This window comes from Terrapene carolina, unplaced genomic scaffold (genome assembly GCF_002925995.2).
Source record: "Terrapene carolina triunguis isolate 2854851 unplaced genomic scaffold, T_m_triunguis-2.0 Scaffold195, whole genome shotgun sequence".
In the NCBI taxonomy this organism is placed as follows: Eukaryota; Metazoa; Chordata; order Testudines; family Emydidae; genus Terrapene; species Terrapene triunguis.
The window spans coordinates 1076077-1089818 of NW_020664546.1; the positions used below are offsets into that span (position 1 = coordinate 1076077).

General features: G+C 49.2%; 1 protein-coding gene across 1 annotated transcript in view; it reads left to right on the forward strand.

The window, feature by feature from the left end:
- Positions 1-4687: 4687 nt before the first annotated feature.
- LOC112101906 (tubulin alpha-8 chain) overlaps positions 4688-13742 on the forward strand; it is a 21842-nt gene continuing 12787 nt past the window's right edge. Inside the window, exon 1 of the mRNA XM_024192833.1 lies at positions 4688-4759. Within this exon, the coding sequence (XP_024048601.1) occupies positions 4757-4759 (3 nt within the window). The 5' untranslated portion in view covers positions 4688-4756. The remainder of the gene's footprint in view (positions 4760-13742) is intronic.

The following is a 13742-nucleotide window of genomic DNA, read 5'->3' on the forward strand; positions in this document are numbered from 1 at the left end:
TACATACCCCCTGGGTGCCTCTAAGAGGCAATACTTCCCCTCTCGCAAGCACGGAGTCTGAGTGTAGCAAATCCTTTCAATAAAGGAGGGAAACAATGCAGCATTATGTTGGGGAAACACCACAAACAGGATTCATAACACAAACCATCAGCAAAAGACCCACCCCCAAGTAAGTTTGGCAGTGTCCTTTTCTCTCAGGGTCTTAAGTCCAATAACCCAAAAGATCACCCCAAAGTCCCAAAAGTCCAACACCCCAAAAGTCTCTGTCCCTGGTCAGTGCACCCCCAGAGTTCAAAAGTTTATCTGAAGAGTCTTACCCCCCAAGCCTGGGTGGAAATGGGGGGGGAAAGGGGGCATGCAGGGTGTTATGGGGCACCTTACATGGTCCGTGGCTGACTGCCCTGCCTCTCCTTGGGGTTCTGCTGCAGCCTTCACCATGAGCCACTCCACTCCACCAGCCATCCCAAGAGCCACTCCAGCCGTCCCACAAACTGCTCCACTCCACTCCTGCTCCAATCATCCCACAAACTGCTCCGCTCTGCCAGCCGCTTAGCAATATATCTTCAGGCTCCCCCATTAGTTAACACAGCACTCAGTGATCTGAGTAATTTTAGCTCTTTAGTGATGTCAGCTCATAGTAGGGGAGCCCCAGTGCTGGTGCACCGTTAGCCCAAAGTAAATTCAGCATAGCAGCCTGTAACTAGACTCTTAATGGAATCACAATTAGCTCTGCTATTCAACAGTGGGGGGGGGGGGGGGGGGAGGGGGGGGGGGGGAGAGAGCGAGAGAGAGAAGGTACAATTGGTGTTTCAAGCCCTCAAAGGGGGCCCCGGTCAGTCAGTCAGTCACCCGTCCTCTCAATTCACTGGGTTTTGGAACCCATGTCCCTTGTCTAGCGAGTGCTACTTAGTTGATGGTGAGTCCCTCTGTCATAAAACAGTTCCACTGGCCTTGATTCACATAATCAGGGTAACACCACTTTATTCTTCCTGCCCCAATAACAGAGAAACTGGGCATCCCACAGCAGCCAAAGTGACCATTTTGGGCTGCTCTGGGCTCATGCTAGGCGGAGTGGGTGTGCCTATGCAAACAGGATCAGCCCCTGAAGTTCTTTTCCACAACTCGCCACAATTCACCACCAGATGTCAGGGTAGAGCTCATCCTGACTCTGCTTACATATGAATATGTTGAATAGGATTGGTCCTAGGACTGACCCTTTGTTCTCTGTCTTTTAACCAGTTCTCAATCCATGAAAGGATCTTCCCTCTTATCCCATGACAACTTAATTTTCGTAAGAGCCTTTCATGAGGGACCTTGTCAAAGGCTTTCTGGAAATCTAAGTACACTATGTCCACCGGATCCCCCTTGTCCACATGTTTGTTGACCCCTTCAAAGAACTCTAATAGATTAGTAAGACATGATTTCCCTTTACAGAAACCATGTTGACCTTTGCCCAACAATTTATGTTCCTCTATGTGTCTGACAATTTTATTCTTAACGATTGTTTCAACTGATTTGCCTGGTACTGACGTTAGACTTACCGGTCTGTAATTGCCGGGATCACCTCTACAGCCCTTTTAAAATATTCGTGTTACATTAGCTATCTTCCAGTCATTGGGTACACAAGCCGATTTAAAGGACAGGTTACAATCCATAGTTAGTAGTTCCGCAATTTCACATTTGAGTTGTTTCAGAACTCTTGGGTGAATGCCATCTGGTCCCGGTGACTTGTTACTGTTATGTTTATCAATTAATTCCAAAACCTCCTCTAGTGAAACCTCAATTTATGACAATTCCTCAGATTTGTCACCTACAAAAGCCGTCTCAGGTTTGGGAATCTCCCTAACATTCTCAGCTGTGAAGACTGAAGCAAAGAATTCATTTAGTTTCTCCGCAATGACTTTATCATCTTTAAGTGCTCCTTTTGTATCTCGATCATCCAGGGGCCCCACTGGTTGTTTAGCAGGCTTCCTGCTTCTGATGTATTTAAAAAATTTTTGTTATTACCTTTTGAGTTTTTGGCCACCTGTTCTTCAAACTCCTTTTTGGCTTTTCTTATTACATTTTTACATTTAATTTGGCAGTGTTTATGCTCCTTTCTATTTACCTCACTAGGATTTGACTTCCACTTTTTAAAAGATGCCTTTTTATCCCTCACTGCTTCTTGTACATGGTTGTTAACCTGCGGTGGCTCTTTTTAGTTCTTTTACTGTGTTTTTTTAATTTGAGGTATACATTTAAGTTGGGCCTCTATTATGGTGTCTTTGAAAAGTGTCCATGCAGCTTGCAGGGATTTCACTCTAGTCACTGTACCTTTTAATTTTTGTTTAACTAACCCCCTCGTTTTTGCATAGTTCCCCTTTCTGAAGTTAAATGCCACAGTGTTGGGCTGTTAAGGTGTTCTTCCCACCACAGGAATGTTAAAAGTTATTATATTATGGTCACTATTTCCAAGTGGTCCTGTTATAGTTACCTCTTAGACCAGATCCTGCGCTCTACTCAGGACTAAATCGAGACTTGCCTCTCCCCTTGTGGGTTCCTGTACCAGCTGCTCCAAGAAGCAATCGTTTAAAGTATTGAGAAATTTATTCTCTGCTTTTTGTCCTGAGGTAACATGTTCCCAGTCAATATGGGGTAATTGAAATCCCCCACTATTATTGTGTTCTTTATTTTGATAGCCTCTCTAATCTCCCTTAGCATTTCATCATCACTATCATTGTCCTGGTCAGGTGGTCAATAATAGATCCCTAATGCTATATTCTTATTAGAGCATGAAATAACTATCCATAGAGATTCTATGGAACATGTGGATTCACTTAAGATTTTTATTTCATTTGATTCTACATTTTCTTTCACATATAGTGCCACTCCCCCTCCCCCCATCTGTTCTGTCCTTCCGATATTTTTGTACCCTGGAATGATTGTGTCCCATTGATTGTCCTCACTCCACCAGGTTTCTGTGATACCTATTATACCAATATCCTCCTTTAACACGAGGCACTCTAGTTCACCCATCTTATTATTTAGACTTTTTGCATTTGTGTATAAGCACTTTGAAAACTTGTCACTGTTTATTTGTCTGCCCTTTTCTGATGTGTTGGATTCTTTTTTATGTGAATGTTTCTTGTCTGATCTTGTCTGGTGTATATATATCTTCCTACTGTATTTTCCACTGCATGCATCTGATGAAGTGGATTTTAGTCCATGAAAACTTATGCCCAAATAAATTTGTTATTCTCTAAGGTGCCACAAGTACTTAGGGTGATCAGCTGTCCCGATAAAATCAGGACTGTACCGATATTTAACCCTTTGTCCCGCATCCTGATCAATGTATGATCGGGATGCCATTTGTCCCGATATCCAGGTAAGGAGGCAAGTGGGAGGGAGGTGCTGACCCCGTGGATGCTCCGGGGCTGGAGCTCCCATGGGGAAAAATTGCAGCCAAGCTCCCCCCTTCACCCAGCGTGCCGTGTTCCTGCTCCCCCCCCCCCGAGCACTTCCCGCTGCCTAACAGCTGTTTGGCGGCACTTAGCGCTTTCCAGGAGTGAGGGGGGAGGAGCAGGTACATGGCATGCTCAGGGCAGGAGGAGGAAAAGAGGCAGGGCAGGAGCAGGGACTTGGGGTGGGGTGGAATGGGGGCAGAGTGAGGACGGTGCAGGGGTGGGAAGAGGCGGAGGGCAGGCAAGCACCCACCCGGCAGAGGGGCAGTCTGTGCTGTAGGGGTGAGTGGCGGGCAGGGGGATGAAGAGGTGAGCGGCAGGCAGGGAGGTGAGCGGTGGGTGGGGGACTGAGGAGAGATGCAGCAAGGCAGCAGCAGGCCAGGGGATGAGGAAGGGTGTGAGGGGGGCAAGCTGGGAGGGGGCAGGAACTGGGGCAGAATAGGGGAGGAGCCTGGGAACAGTGGGGGTGGACTGGTGGGCAGGACTGATGGCACCCCAATGTGTCCCGATATTTTAGTGTGGTGATCTGGTCACCCTACAAGTACTCCTCGTTCTTTTTGTTGCTATAGACTAACACAGCTACTACCACTCTGGAACGAGTGAAGTCAGTCACTTCTTTCAACCCTGGTCTGTGAGTTCAGCCTAGGGCCCAGCTCAGTCCCCAAGAGGGGCCGTGCCAGGGATGCAATCTCCCCTTGCTGCACACTCCGGTGCTAGCAGAGTGCCCGGAGCGGGGAGAGGGTGCGTCAGCAGAGACAGCCGGTGTCCAGGCGGGGCTGCGCTGCCACCAGTGACGTAACCCCGCGGGGACGCAGCTGGCCACGCGCTAAGTGAGTGCGCGCAGATACCCCTGCACACGGGGGCGGGGGCAGCGCTCCGTCCAGGCCCGAGGCTGCCGGCAGCGCAACGGGCCGCTCAGCGCGGGGCCCTGACCCGCGTCGCTCCGACTCCAGCACAGACGGGGCGGGGCTCTGTGAGCGGCACCGCCGCGCACACCGCTCCCGGCTCCTTGGCGGGAGCAGAGCTCAGGCCCGCCCTGGTACGAACAACCCAGGAGCTGGCTCCTCCAGGCCCAAATTCATACTCGCTGGCCAATGGCAGGCGAGGGAGGGGCAGCCCCGCACTCGGTGCCCAATAGAGTTCCCGGGAGGAGAGGCGTGGTGCCGGCGCTGGCCAATGGGGAGCGAGGGGGGCAATGGAGGCCGGGGGCTCCCTATATAATATGAGTCCCGGATAGGCTGCGGCTGCTTTTGCAGTGCTGCCCAGACCCGTCGCGCGTCTGCTGCTACCGGAGGCCCCGCCCGTCAGCCGGAGACATGGTCAGGGGAGCGGCAGGTTCCTGCCGTGCGTGGCAGCGCCGCTGGGGAGGTCCGGGAGGCCCGTGCGGCGCTATTGCCCTGTGCATAGAGCGGACCCGGGTCTTCTCGCGGGGCGCGTCTGGGCGGGGGACTGGGCTCCCTCTTCGCGGGGGGGCTGGCACAAGTCAGCGGTGCGCCGGGGGAAAGGAAAAGCGCGTGTGCGCGCCTCCCTGTCTGGAGTGAGGCGCAGTTCCTGGGCTGAGATTGAGCGCTTGGGGGTGGGGTGGCTACGGGGCCCAGCACCGTGGGGCCTTGATCCTAGAGCTAGTACAAAGAGTGTATGTGGAGAAGCTGATTTCGCCTCTTGGTAGCGCACCTCCCTGTCAGCATCCTGCAGACGGAGCTTTCAATGTTGGCTGCATATGCTGAACCCTTCTCCTGTGCGAACTAACAAGGTTTCAAAGAAGCCGTGGTTCAAAATGGTGGTTGTTTTCTAAAGATCATGGCTGCCTCTCATCCACCCCTTCCCGATCCCCACTGGCATCTCACTACAGACAAGATGGTGAAGCGCTGTCTTATTAAAAAAACTATAATTAATCTGCACAGATCTAATTAGGCTAGAGAGAATTTCAAGTGATAATTACTCAACTGCATTTCCCGGCAGCGTGCCACTGAAACTTTGGGTGACTTCTGAGGCCATATTTTCACTTTTACATAGAAATCTTTTCATGCTGAGTTGGCTCCAGCACTTCCCTGTAAGATTTTTTCAGAGAGCTCTCTGGCCTTTATTTCTGCCACAGCACATGCAGCTTTACAAAATGCAGCTTTACAAAAGTGTTTTGCTTAGGATACAGTTCTTTAAAGGGCTTGACAAAGTCTAAGATGGCAATTTGTATGCTAGATTTTTAACATCATGGATGTGTATTAGGGCTCACGCGTATTAAGGGAACCTGTAAAACTCCAAATTGTTGTTGTTGTTCTCCCCTGGTAGGCATACTCATGCTGTTAGAAGTCTATTCTCAAGCTAGTTATAAAATGAATAGATCTGAGTTAGACTTAAAAATAACTTGTACCTGAATTCTTAGTTTTGGTACTGCAGTTTTATACAAATGTTTAAACTGTCTAGCCCATGCTGCTTTTATTCCAAATATGAGATCACTGAAGCTACTGCTCTTGAAAATGAATCTCCCACTTTTCACTTCAGCAAATGCTTGAAGTTTGTTCCTTTACATGGATTGCATAATAACAGGCAGTGAAATCAATGGACAGTAGTGTCCTTGCTACTTTTTCCCCACTTGGTCCAAGTATGCATTTTTACAGACCAACCTGAGTACAGCTAGTACATTCAGGCATCCGTATGATAGGTGAGTCCTAGGAAGAAGAAAGCTTTTCCAGTTTATTAAAATTCTGCGCTATAAAATGCATGTGCCTAGATGGAGTGCCTGGAAAATTGCTGTGCCACCTCAAGGATGAGAGTGAGGCAAATTTGGCCAAGAAGTTTGAGATATAAGTGCCCCCAAAAAGCAGTTCCTATAACACTGCATAGATTCAGAGCAAATTAAGGAGGTTCCAGACAAATCTTAGTCCTGGACCACCTGGCACTGATCTAGGTTAGAGCTTTCAGAAGTGCTCAACTCCCATGTGGGTACCTAACTGAGCTCGCCTGAAAAATCTGGCCTCTTAAAATGTTGGGCACTGAGCACTTCTGAGAATCTAGCCATGAGCGTCACAAATGGGAGCTGTTGGAAACTTGACCTGAGCTCTTTTGAAAATCCAGCCCAAAGGGTCCAGCTCCACAAATAAACAAATGAAAAGTTATTAGCTGGTTTATTTGATTTTGTGGAGTGAGCAGCTCTTGGCCGAACAGTGCTTTGCAGGGACTTGGACTGGAAGATGGCTCTTGGCCATATATGCTATTTCTGACTTGTGACTTTTATCATGGGTCTTGCAATACTTGGTGTTTATCTTAAAGCTCCAGTACATGAGAGGCTCTTAGATTTTTTTTTTTTATTTTTTATGAAAGCTAGCCTGCATGGCGAGAAGCTTGAGAATGTGACCCATGAAGGCTCAAGCCAGAAGGCAAATAAACAGAAACAAAAACTGTTACATGGTTTTAAAAATCATGATTTTTGGGGGGCTGACGTGTGATTGATTGATTTATTTATTTTATTTGAGTGCTTGAGATTGGCACGGTGCATGCTTGAAGGAATCCCAGCTGAGAGCAGGCTCATAGTGGAAGGCCTAGTGAGTGAATGAGTACCCACAAAGTACCCTATGCCTGTTGGTAGAGCTGCTTGTCTTGAACCCAGACTCCTGCAGGTCTCTTGGTCTGCTGATGCCTGTTAATATTTCTGTGCAGTTTGCTAGTTTGCAGCTAAAATGAGAGGTTGCACAAGGTCAGAACAAGCAGAGCTGGGATTCAGACTTAAGTCTGTGTCTTAAAGACTTGGTCTACCCTACAGAGTTAGGTTGATGTAAGGCAGCCTACATCAATTTAAGTCTGTCTACACTACAGCATTGCCCCTGCCAATGTAAGTCGCCCATTATGCCGACCTAATAACACCACCTCCACAAAGAGGTGTAGTACTTAGGTCAATGTAGTTAGGCTGATGCAGTGTCTATATAGACACTGTTACTTGCATTGTCTTTGGCTGTGAGCCCGGAGGGGGAAGGGAGGGCTCCAGCTGTCAGTGTCCCACAATGCCCCATACAGTTAAGTTGATGGTGCGCATCCTCCCCAGGAGCGCTTCCACCAACAAAGATGAACACAGTAAGTAGTCTTAATTTTGTAGTGTAGACAAGGCCATGGAGTGTCAGTGCAATGGCTGTGTGTGAAGCAGGGACTGCAGAAGGAATAAAAGATGGTGCTGTGGAGAAGGGAATGAGCTAGGAGCCAGGACACTTAAGCACTACTGATCCCTGTGCAATTTTTTGTTTCCCCTCTGTCTGGGGTTTGAGCAGAGAACCCTTTTCAATGGGCAGGAGGTATTGGAGTACAGATGGTTCTGTGGTTAATGCACTGGCCTAGGACTCAGGAAACCTGGGTTCTATTTTTGCCTCCCTGCATAGCCTTGTCCAATTTGCTTGATCTTTGTGCCTTAGTGTTCTCATCTATGGGCTATTTTGGCTTTTCAGGGCCTGATTGACCTATATTGCCTTGCTCAGAGTTCAGGAGGTAAAGTCTGCTGTTTGGTGTTGAGGATCCATCAGTGCGCTGGGTTGTCCCACTTTCACCCTATGCTTCACCTGTGGGAGACTGGGTTGATTTAGGGGCCAGTGCTGTTCTATTTTGACACCATCTGTGAACCTCATGAGTGGCAGGGGAAATGGGAACCATGCAATTCTCCCTGCCATAGGAACCCTTCTGAGGCATGCACACATTGTTCAGTTGAGGGAAGGGGAGCTAAAAACCAACTGGTTTGGTGCATGGTCCAGACACACACTGCTGAGGGTGGGGAGCAGAGAATGGTGATCTTCCCAGAGCACACCCCAGGCATGGTCCTCCTCAGGCTTGCAGGTGTCAAACTCCTGAGCTCAGTCCCCGGTGTTTGGGAAAGGGTTATGAAGCTCCCTTTGTCTGCTGCTCCTGGAAGGAAGGGAGGACCCTGCACTAAGGGCTGGTCTACACTTACCGGGTAGTTCGACGGCTGGCAATCGAAGTTCCGGGTTCGATTTATCGCGTCTGGTCTGGACGCGATAAATCGAACCAGGAAGTGCTCGCCGTCGACTGCGGTACTCCAGCTCAACGAGAGGAGTACCGCGGAGTCGACGGGGAGCCTGCCTGCCGCGTGTGGACCGCGTCTGAACCGCGGTAAGTTCGAAGTAAGGTATGTCGAATTCAGCTACGTTATTCACGTAGCTGAATTTGCGTACCTTACTTCGACTTGGGGGGTAAGTGTAGACCAAGCCTAAACCTTGATTGGGGGTAGCCCTTCTTACTGAGTGCTGAGGCGTAATAGCACCCCTTCTCCCCACCATCCCTTCAACTGTCCCACTTTCTCAAAAAAACAAGAATTGATGAGGATTTTTGCAGGTGAATCAACATGGAGTTATGGTTGCCAGGGCTCAACACTATCCTGTGTTCCTTGTGCCTTTCTGGAATGGGAGCGTTTAATTCTGAAATACAAACACGGAAAAATGAGGAAATGCATGCTTCACGCCATCTGTCCAAGAAAGTCTTAAGTAACAGAAATGATTACAGTAAAGGGGTAGCAGTTTTTATAAGAAATGCCAATGTTAAACATGGAATTGCTTGGTACGGTTCTGATTGTAGAAGGACCACCTAAGGTGATACTGGCTGTGTGGGAAGTAGGTGGCAGTGTAGTCTTGTGGATAGGGCCCTAGATTGGGACTCAGACCCTTGGTTCTATTCTGAACTCTGCTACTAGTTTGGGTGACCTTGAGAAAGTCACTTCACTTTATGCCAATGATTACCAATCGGGAAAATGGTCGTAATGCTGACCTCTCTGTAAAGTGCTTTCGTCTGTGGATACAAAGATATTCATCCCCATGGGGATGGCACTAGGAACTTGTAATATAACAGCACCTTACCTTTCTTTAACCAAACCTGTCATTGTCTCTGCCTAGTACAACTCCAGTCAGTCCTCCTGTTCAATATAGTCCAGTGAGCCTCATTGTTCTCTGTGCAGCATCACTAATCTGGGGAGTCCTTGATGCTGGCTGGCACAGACTGAGGGAGGAGTAAGATACCGTCATCTCCATAGGTGGATGCCTTAAAGCAGAGATGAAAGGCAGCAGAATTAAGGTTATGTGGGAACTGTCATCTTTCCAACACTTGCTTGTTTCTGGAGGAGCATGAGGAGAACAGAGGAGCACAGAGTACCACAGCCATAACTATACATAATGAAGCTGTGGGTGTGAATATTAAAACAGAGGTTTGTGATGGGTACCTAATAGTAGGACACTACCAAGTCCATATTTAAGCACCTCAGTGGGTGGCCTGATTTCACTTTCTAAAGTGCTGAGGACCCAGCAGATTGAGGTCACTTATTTTGGTGCCTAAGGCCTTGTCTACACTGCAGAGTTTTGTTGACACAAGTTATGCCGACATACAGCCACCACTTTAATTAAACCACTGTTGCATTTCCACGCTATGTTTCTTGTGTCAGCAGAGCGCATCCACACTAGCAGCTCTTGCATCAACACGGAGAGAAGTGCATTATGAGTAGCTATCCCACTGTGCACCTGGCCACAGGGTGCTTTGGGAAGGGTTTGCAATGCCTCATGGGTAGGGCCCTACCAAATTCACAGTCCATTTTGGTCAGTTTCATAGTTATAGGATTTTTGAAATTGTAAATTTCATGATTTCTGATATTTAAATCTGAAATTTCACAGTGTTGTAACTGTAGAGGTCCTGGCCCAAAAGGGGGCTGTGGAGGGGTTGCAAGATTATTGTAGGGGGGTTGTGGTATTGCCACCCTTACTTCTGTGCTGCTGCTGCTGGTGGTGCTGCCTTCAGAGCTGGGTGGCCAGAAGTTGCAGCTACTGGCCAGGAGCCCAGCTCCAAAGGCAGCACTGCTGCTAGCAGCAGTACAGAAGTAAGGATGGCATGGTATGGTATTGCCATCCTTACTTCTGCGCTGCTGCCTTCAGTGCTGGGCCCTTGGCTAGCAGCCACTGCTTTCTGGCCACCCAGCTCTGAAGGGAGCACAAAAGTAAAGGTGGCAATACAATAACCGCCCCTACAATAACCTGCGTCCCCTGCCCCTGCAGCCCTCTTTTGGGTCAGGATTCCAGTTTGAAAAACGCTGGTCTCCACCGTGAAATCTGTGTACTTTTACCCTATACTGTACAAAGGACCAGATTTCATGGGACAGACCAGATTTCAATGGTCCGTGATGCATTTTTCATGGCTGTGAATTTGGTAGGGCCCTACGCATGGGGCAGGTACAGCATCACATGATGCAGGTTTCTCAATCCCATCATTCCATCCTATTAGGGATTCTATTAGGTTTCCAGATGCTTTTCAACTGAAGTGTGTGGATGGGGGGGAGGAAGAGTGTGTGACAGGGTGTGTGTGGGAGAGACAGCAACAGTGTGTTTTGGGGGGAGTGAGAGTGTATAGGGTGGGAGGGAGTGTGTTGGCATGCTGTCTCCAAGTTCAGACAGCAGCCGGAAGCCACCATTTTTCTTCGAGTGCTTGCTCATGTCCATTCCATATTAGATGTGTGTGCTTACCAGATGCACCAGTGCTGGAAGTTTTTTCCTCAGCAGTATCCATAGGGGACCAGCTCTGGCGCCCTCTGGAGTGGTGCCCACATGGCGTGGTATAAAGGGTGCTGCCAGCTTTTCCCCGCCCCTCCCCAACCCCCTCACTTCCTTTTTGCCGCCAGTGACAGTGCTGGAACCTCTGCTGCTTCGGCTAGCATTGATTCCTTCTCTGTTGCGAACTTTGAAATCCTGTAAAATAGTTATACGTAGTTAGTAGTTTTCTTAGTTACCATAGTAGTAGTTCTCAAACTCTTTGTTAGTCCTGAATGGGACCCAGTTGGGGGTCAGGGCATGCCCCAGGCTTTAAGCTGGGATGGGCAAACTTTTTGGCCTGAGGGCCACATTTGGGTGTGGAAATTGTATGGCGGGCCATGAATGAAGAGCTGGGATGGCAACATGTGTTTTTTTTTATTTTAAATCGGAAAAGACACTGCGCCAGGGGCATAGCCACTTATCCAGGGCAGGTCAACCCCATCACTTGCCTCACTCTGCTACCCAGAGCTCCAAGCAGTCCGGTTGGCATGCACAGTCTTCCTGCTGCACCTGTTGGGCAAGGTGGAAAGAGTCGTGACGGGCAACACAGCCTCGATGGTCTACATCAACAGGCAAGGTGGAGTGTGCTCGTTGACTCTCTGTCAAGAGGCACTCTGTCTATGGGACTTCTGCATCAGCCACAAAATCCACCTGGAAGCTTGCCACCTTCCCGGTGTCAAGAATATGCTGGCGGACCAGCTCAGCAGGGACTTCTCCTCTCACTATGAGTGGTCATTCCATCCAGAGGTAGCATGCATGATCTTTCAAAGGTGGGGAATGCCCCAAGTGGATTTGTTCACTACCAGACAGAACAGGAAATGCCACTGATTTTTGCTCTCGGCAAGGTCTCCTCTCCCATGCCTTCCTCCTGTCATGGTCAGGGAGCCTGATGTACGTGTTCTATCTGATTCCACTCATCGGCAGGTCCTGGCAAAGATCAAGAGAGACAAAGTGCAGGTTGTCGTGATCGTCCCAGCGTGGCCTCACCAACATTGGTTCGACACGCTCATGAGCTCGTCAGCGGCCCCTGTCCAACCGCCCGGACCTGCTATCACAGGACCATGGCCGGCTCCTACCCCCCCAATCTTGAGCCCCTCCACCTCTCGGCGTGGATGCTGCATGGCTGGACCTGGAGGAATGGACTTATTCGGAAGGAGTCTAACAGATCCTCCTGGGGAGTAGGAAGACCTCAACCAGACTGACGTACCTGGCCAAGTGGAAAAGGGTTTCCCGCTGGGCGCCCGAGCATAGCATCTGTCCCTTGCATTCTTCCATACAGGCTGTCCGGGACTACCTGCTCCATTTGAGGAACCAGGGCCTGGCACACTCTTCCATTAGAGTGCATCTAGCGGCCATTTCCACTTTTCACCTGCCGATCTAAGGACAGATGATGTTTTTCCCCACGACATGACAGTCAGATACTTGAGGGCTCGAGACTCTTCCTGCAGGTATGGACTCCTGTCCTGCAGTGGGATCTTAACTTGGTCCTCTCTAGGCTCACCAGCCCATCCTTTGAGCCACTGGGTTCCTGCTCCCTTTCCCACCTGTCATGGAAGGTCATGTTCCTGGTGGCAGTGACGTCGGCAAGACAGGTCTCTGAAATTAAAGTCTTGACCTCAGAACCTCCGTACACGATCTTCTACAAAGATAAGGTTCAGTTGCGGCCCCACCCGGCCTTCCTGCCAAAGGTGATCTCCACCTTCCATATGACCAGGATATCTTCCTCCTGGTGTCCTGTCCCAAACCGCACAAGACCAGTGAGGAGAGGCATCTTCACGCCCTGCATGTCTGGAGAGCCATGGCTTTCTACTTAGAACGTACCAAGCCTTTCCGAATATCGACTCAACTCTTCATTGCTACAGTGGATCGGATGAAGGGTCACCTGGCAGAGGATTTCCAATTGGATCACCTCGTGCATAAGGACCTGTTACAACCTGGCGTGGGTTCTGCCGCCACCGATTGTCAGAGCCTATTTGTTGGGAGCACAGGCATCTTCAGCAGCCTTCTTGGTGCACATCCCTATCCAGGACATTTGTAGAGCTGCAATGTGGTCCTCTGTTCACATATTTACCACTCGTTATGCCATCACTCAGCAGGCCAGAGAGAACGCTGGGTTCAGCAGAGCTGTGTTGCAATCTACATGTCCATGAACTCCTACCCACCTCCAGGGGTACTGCTGTGGAGTCACCTAATATGGAATGGACATGAGCAAGCACTCGAAGAAAAGAGTTACCTTTTCCGTAACTGGTGGTGGTAGAGATGTGTTGCTCATGTCCATTCCACAACCCACCCTCCTTCCCCACTGTCGGAGTTTCTGGTGAGAAGGAAGTGGGGGGGTGGGGGCGCCCCTTGTACTGCGCCATTCAGGCACCACTCTAGAGGGCGCCAGAGCCAGTCCCCTATGGATACTGCTGAGGAAAAACTTCCGGCACAGTGCATGTGGCAAGCACACAACACCTAATATGGAATGGAGATGAGCAACACCTCTCGAACAGCAGTTACAGTAAAGATAACTGTCTTGGCACCTATGTTTGAATCTTAGCCTTTGTTTTTAGCCCTCGGCTGGAAGGCACTTTGGTAGACTACAGAAATGGACAGAGTTGGGACACTAAGACACTGGTGTTTCAATCACACCTTTGTTATTGACTTGTGTAGCTGAGATCAGATTGCTGAACCTCTGCCTCAACTTACCCATCTAATATATATATATATATATATATATATATATATATATATATAT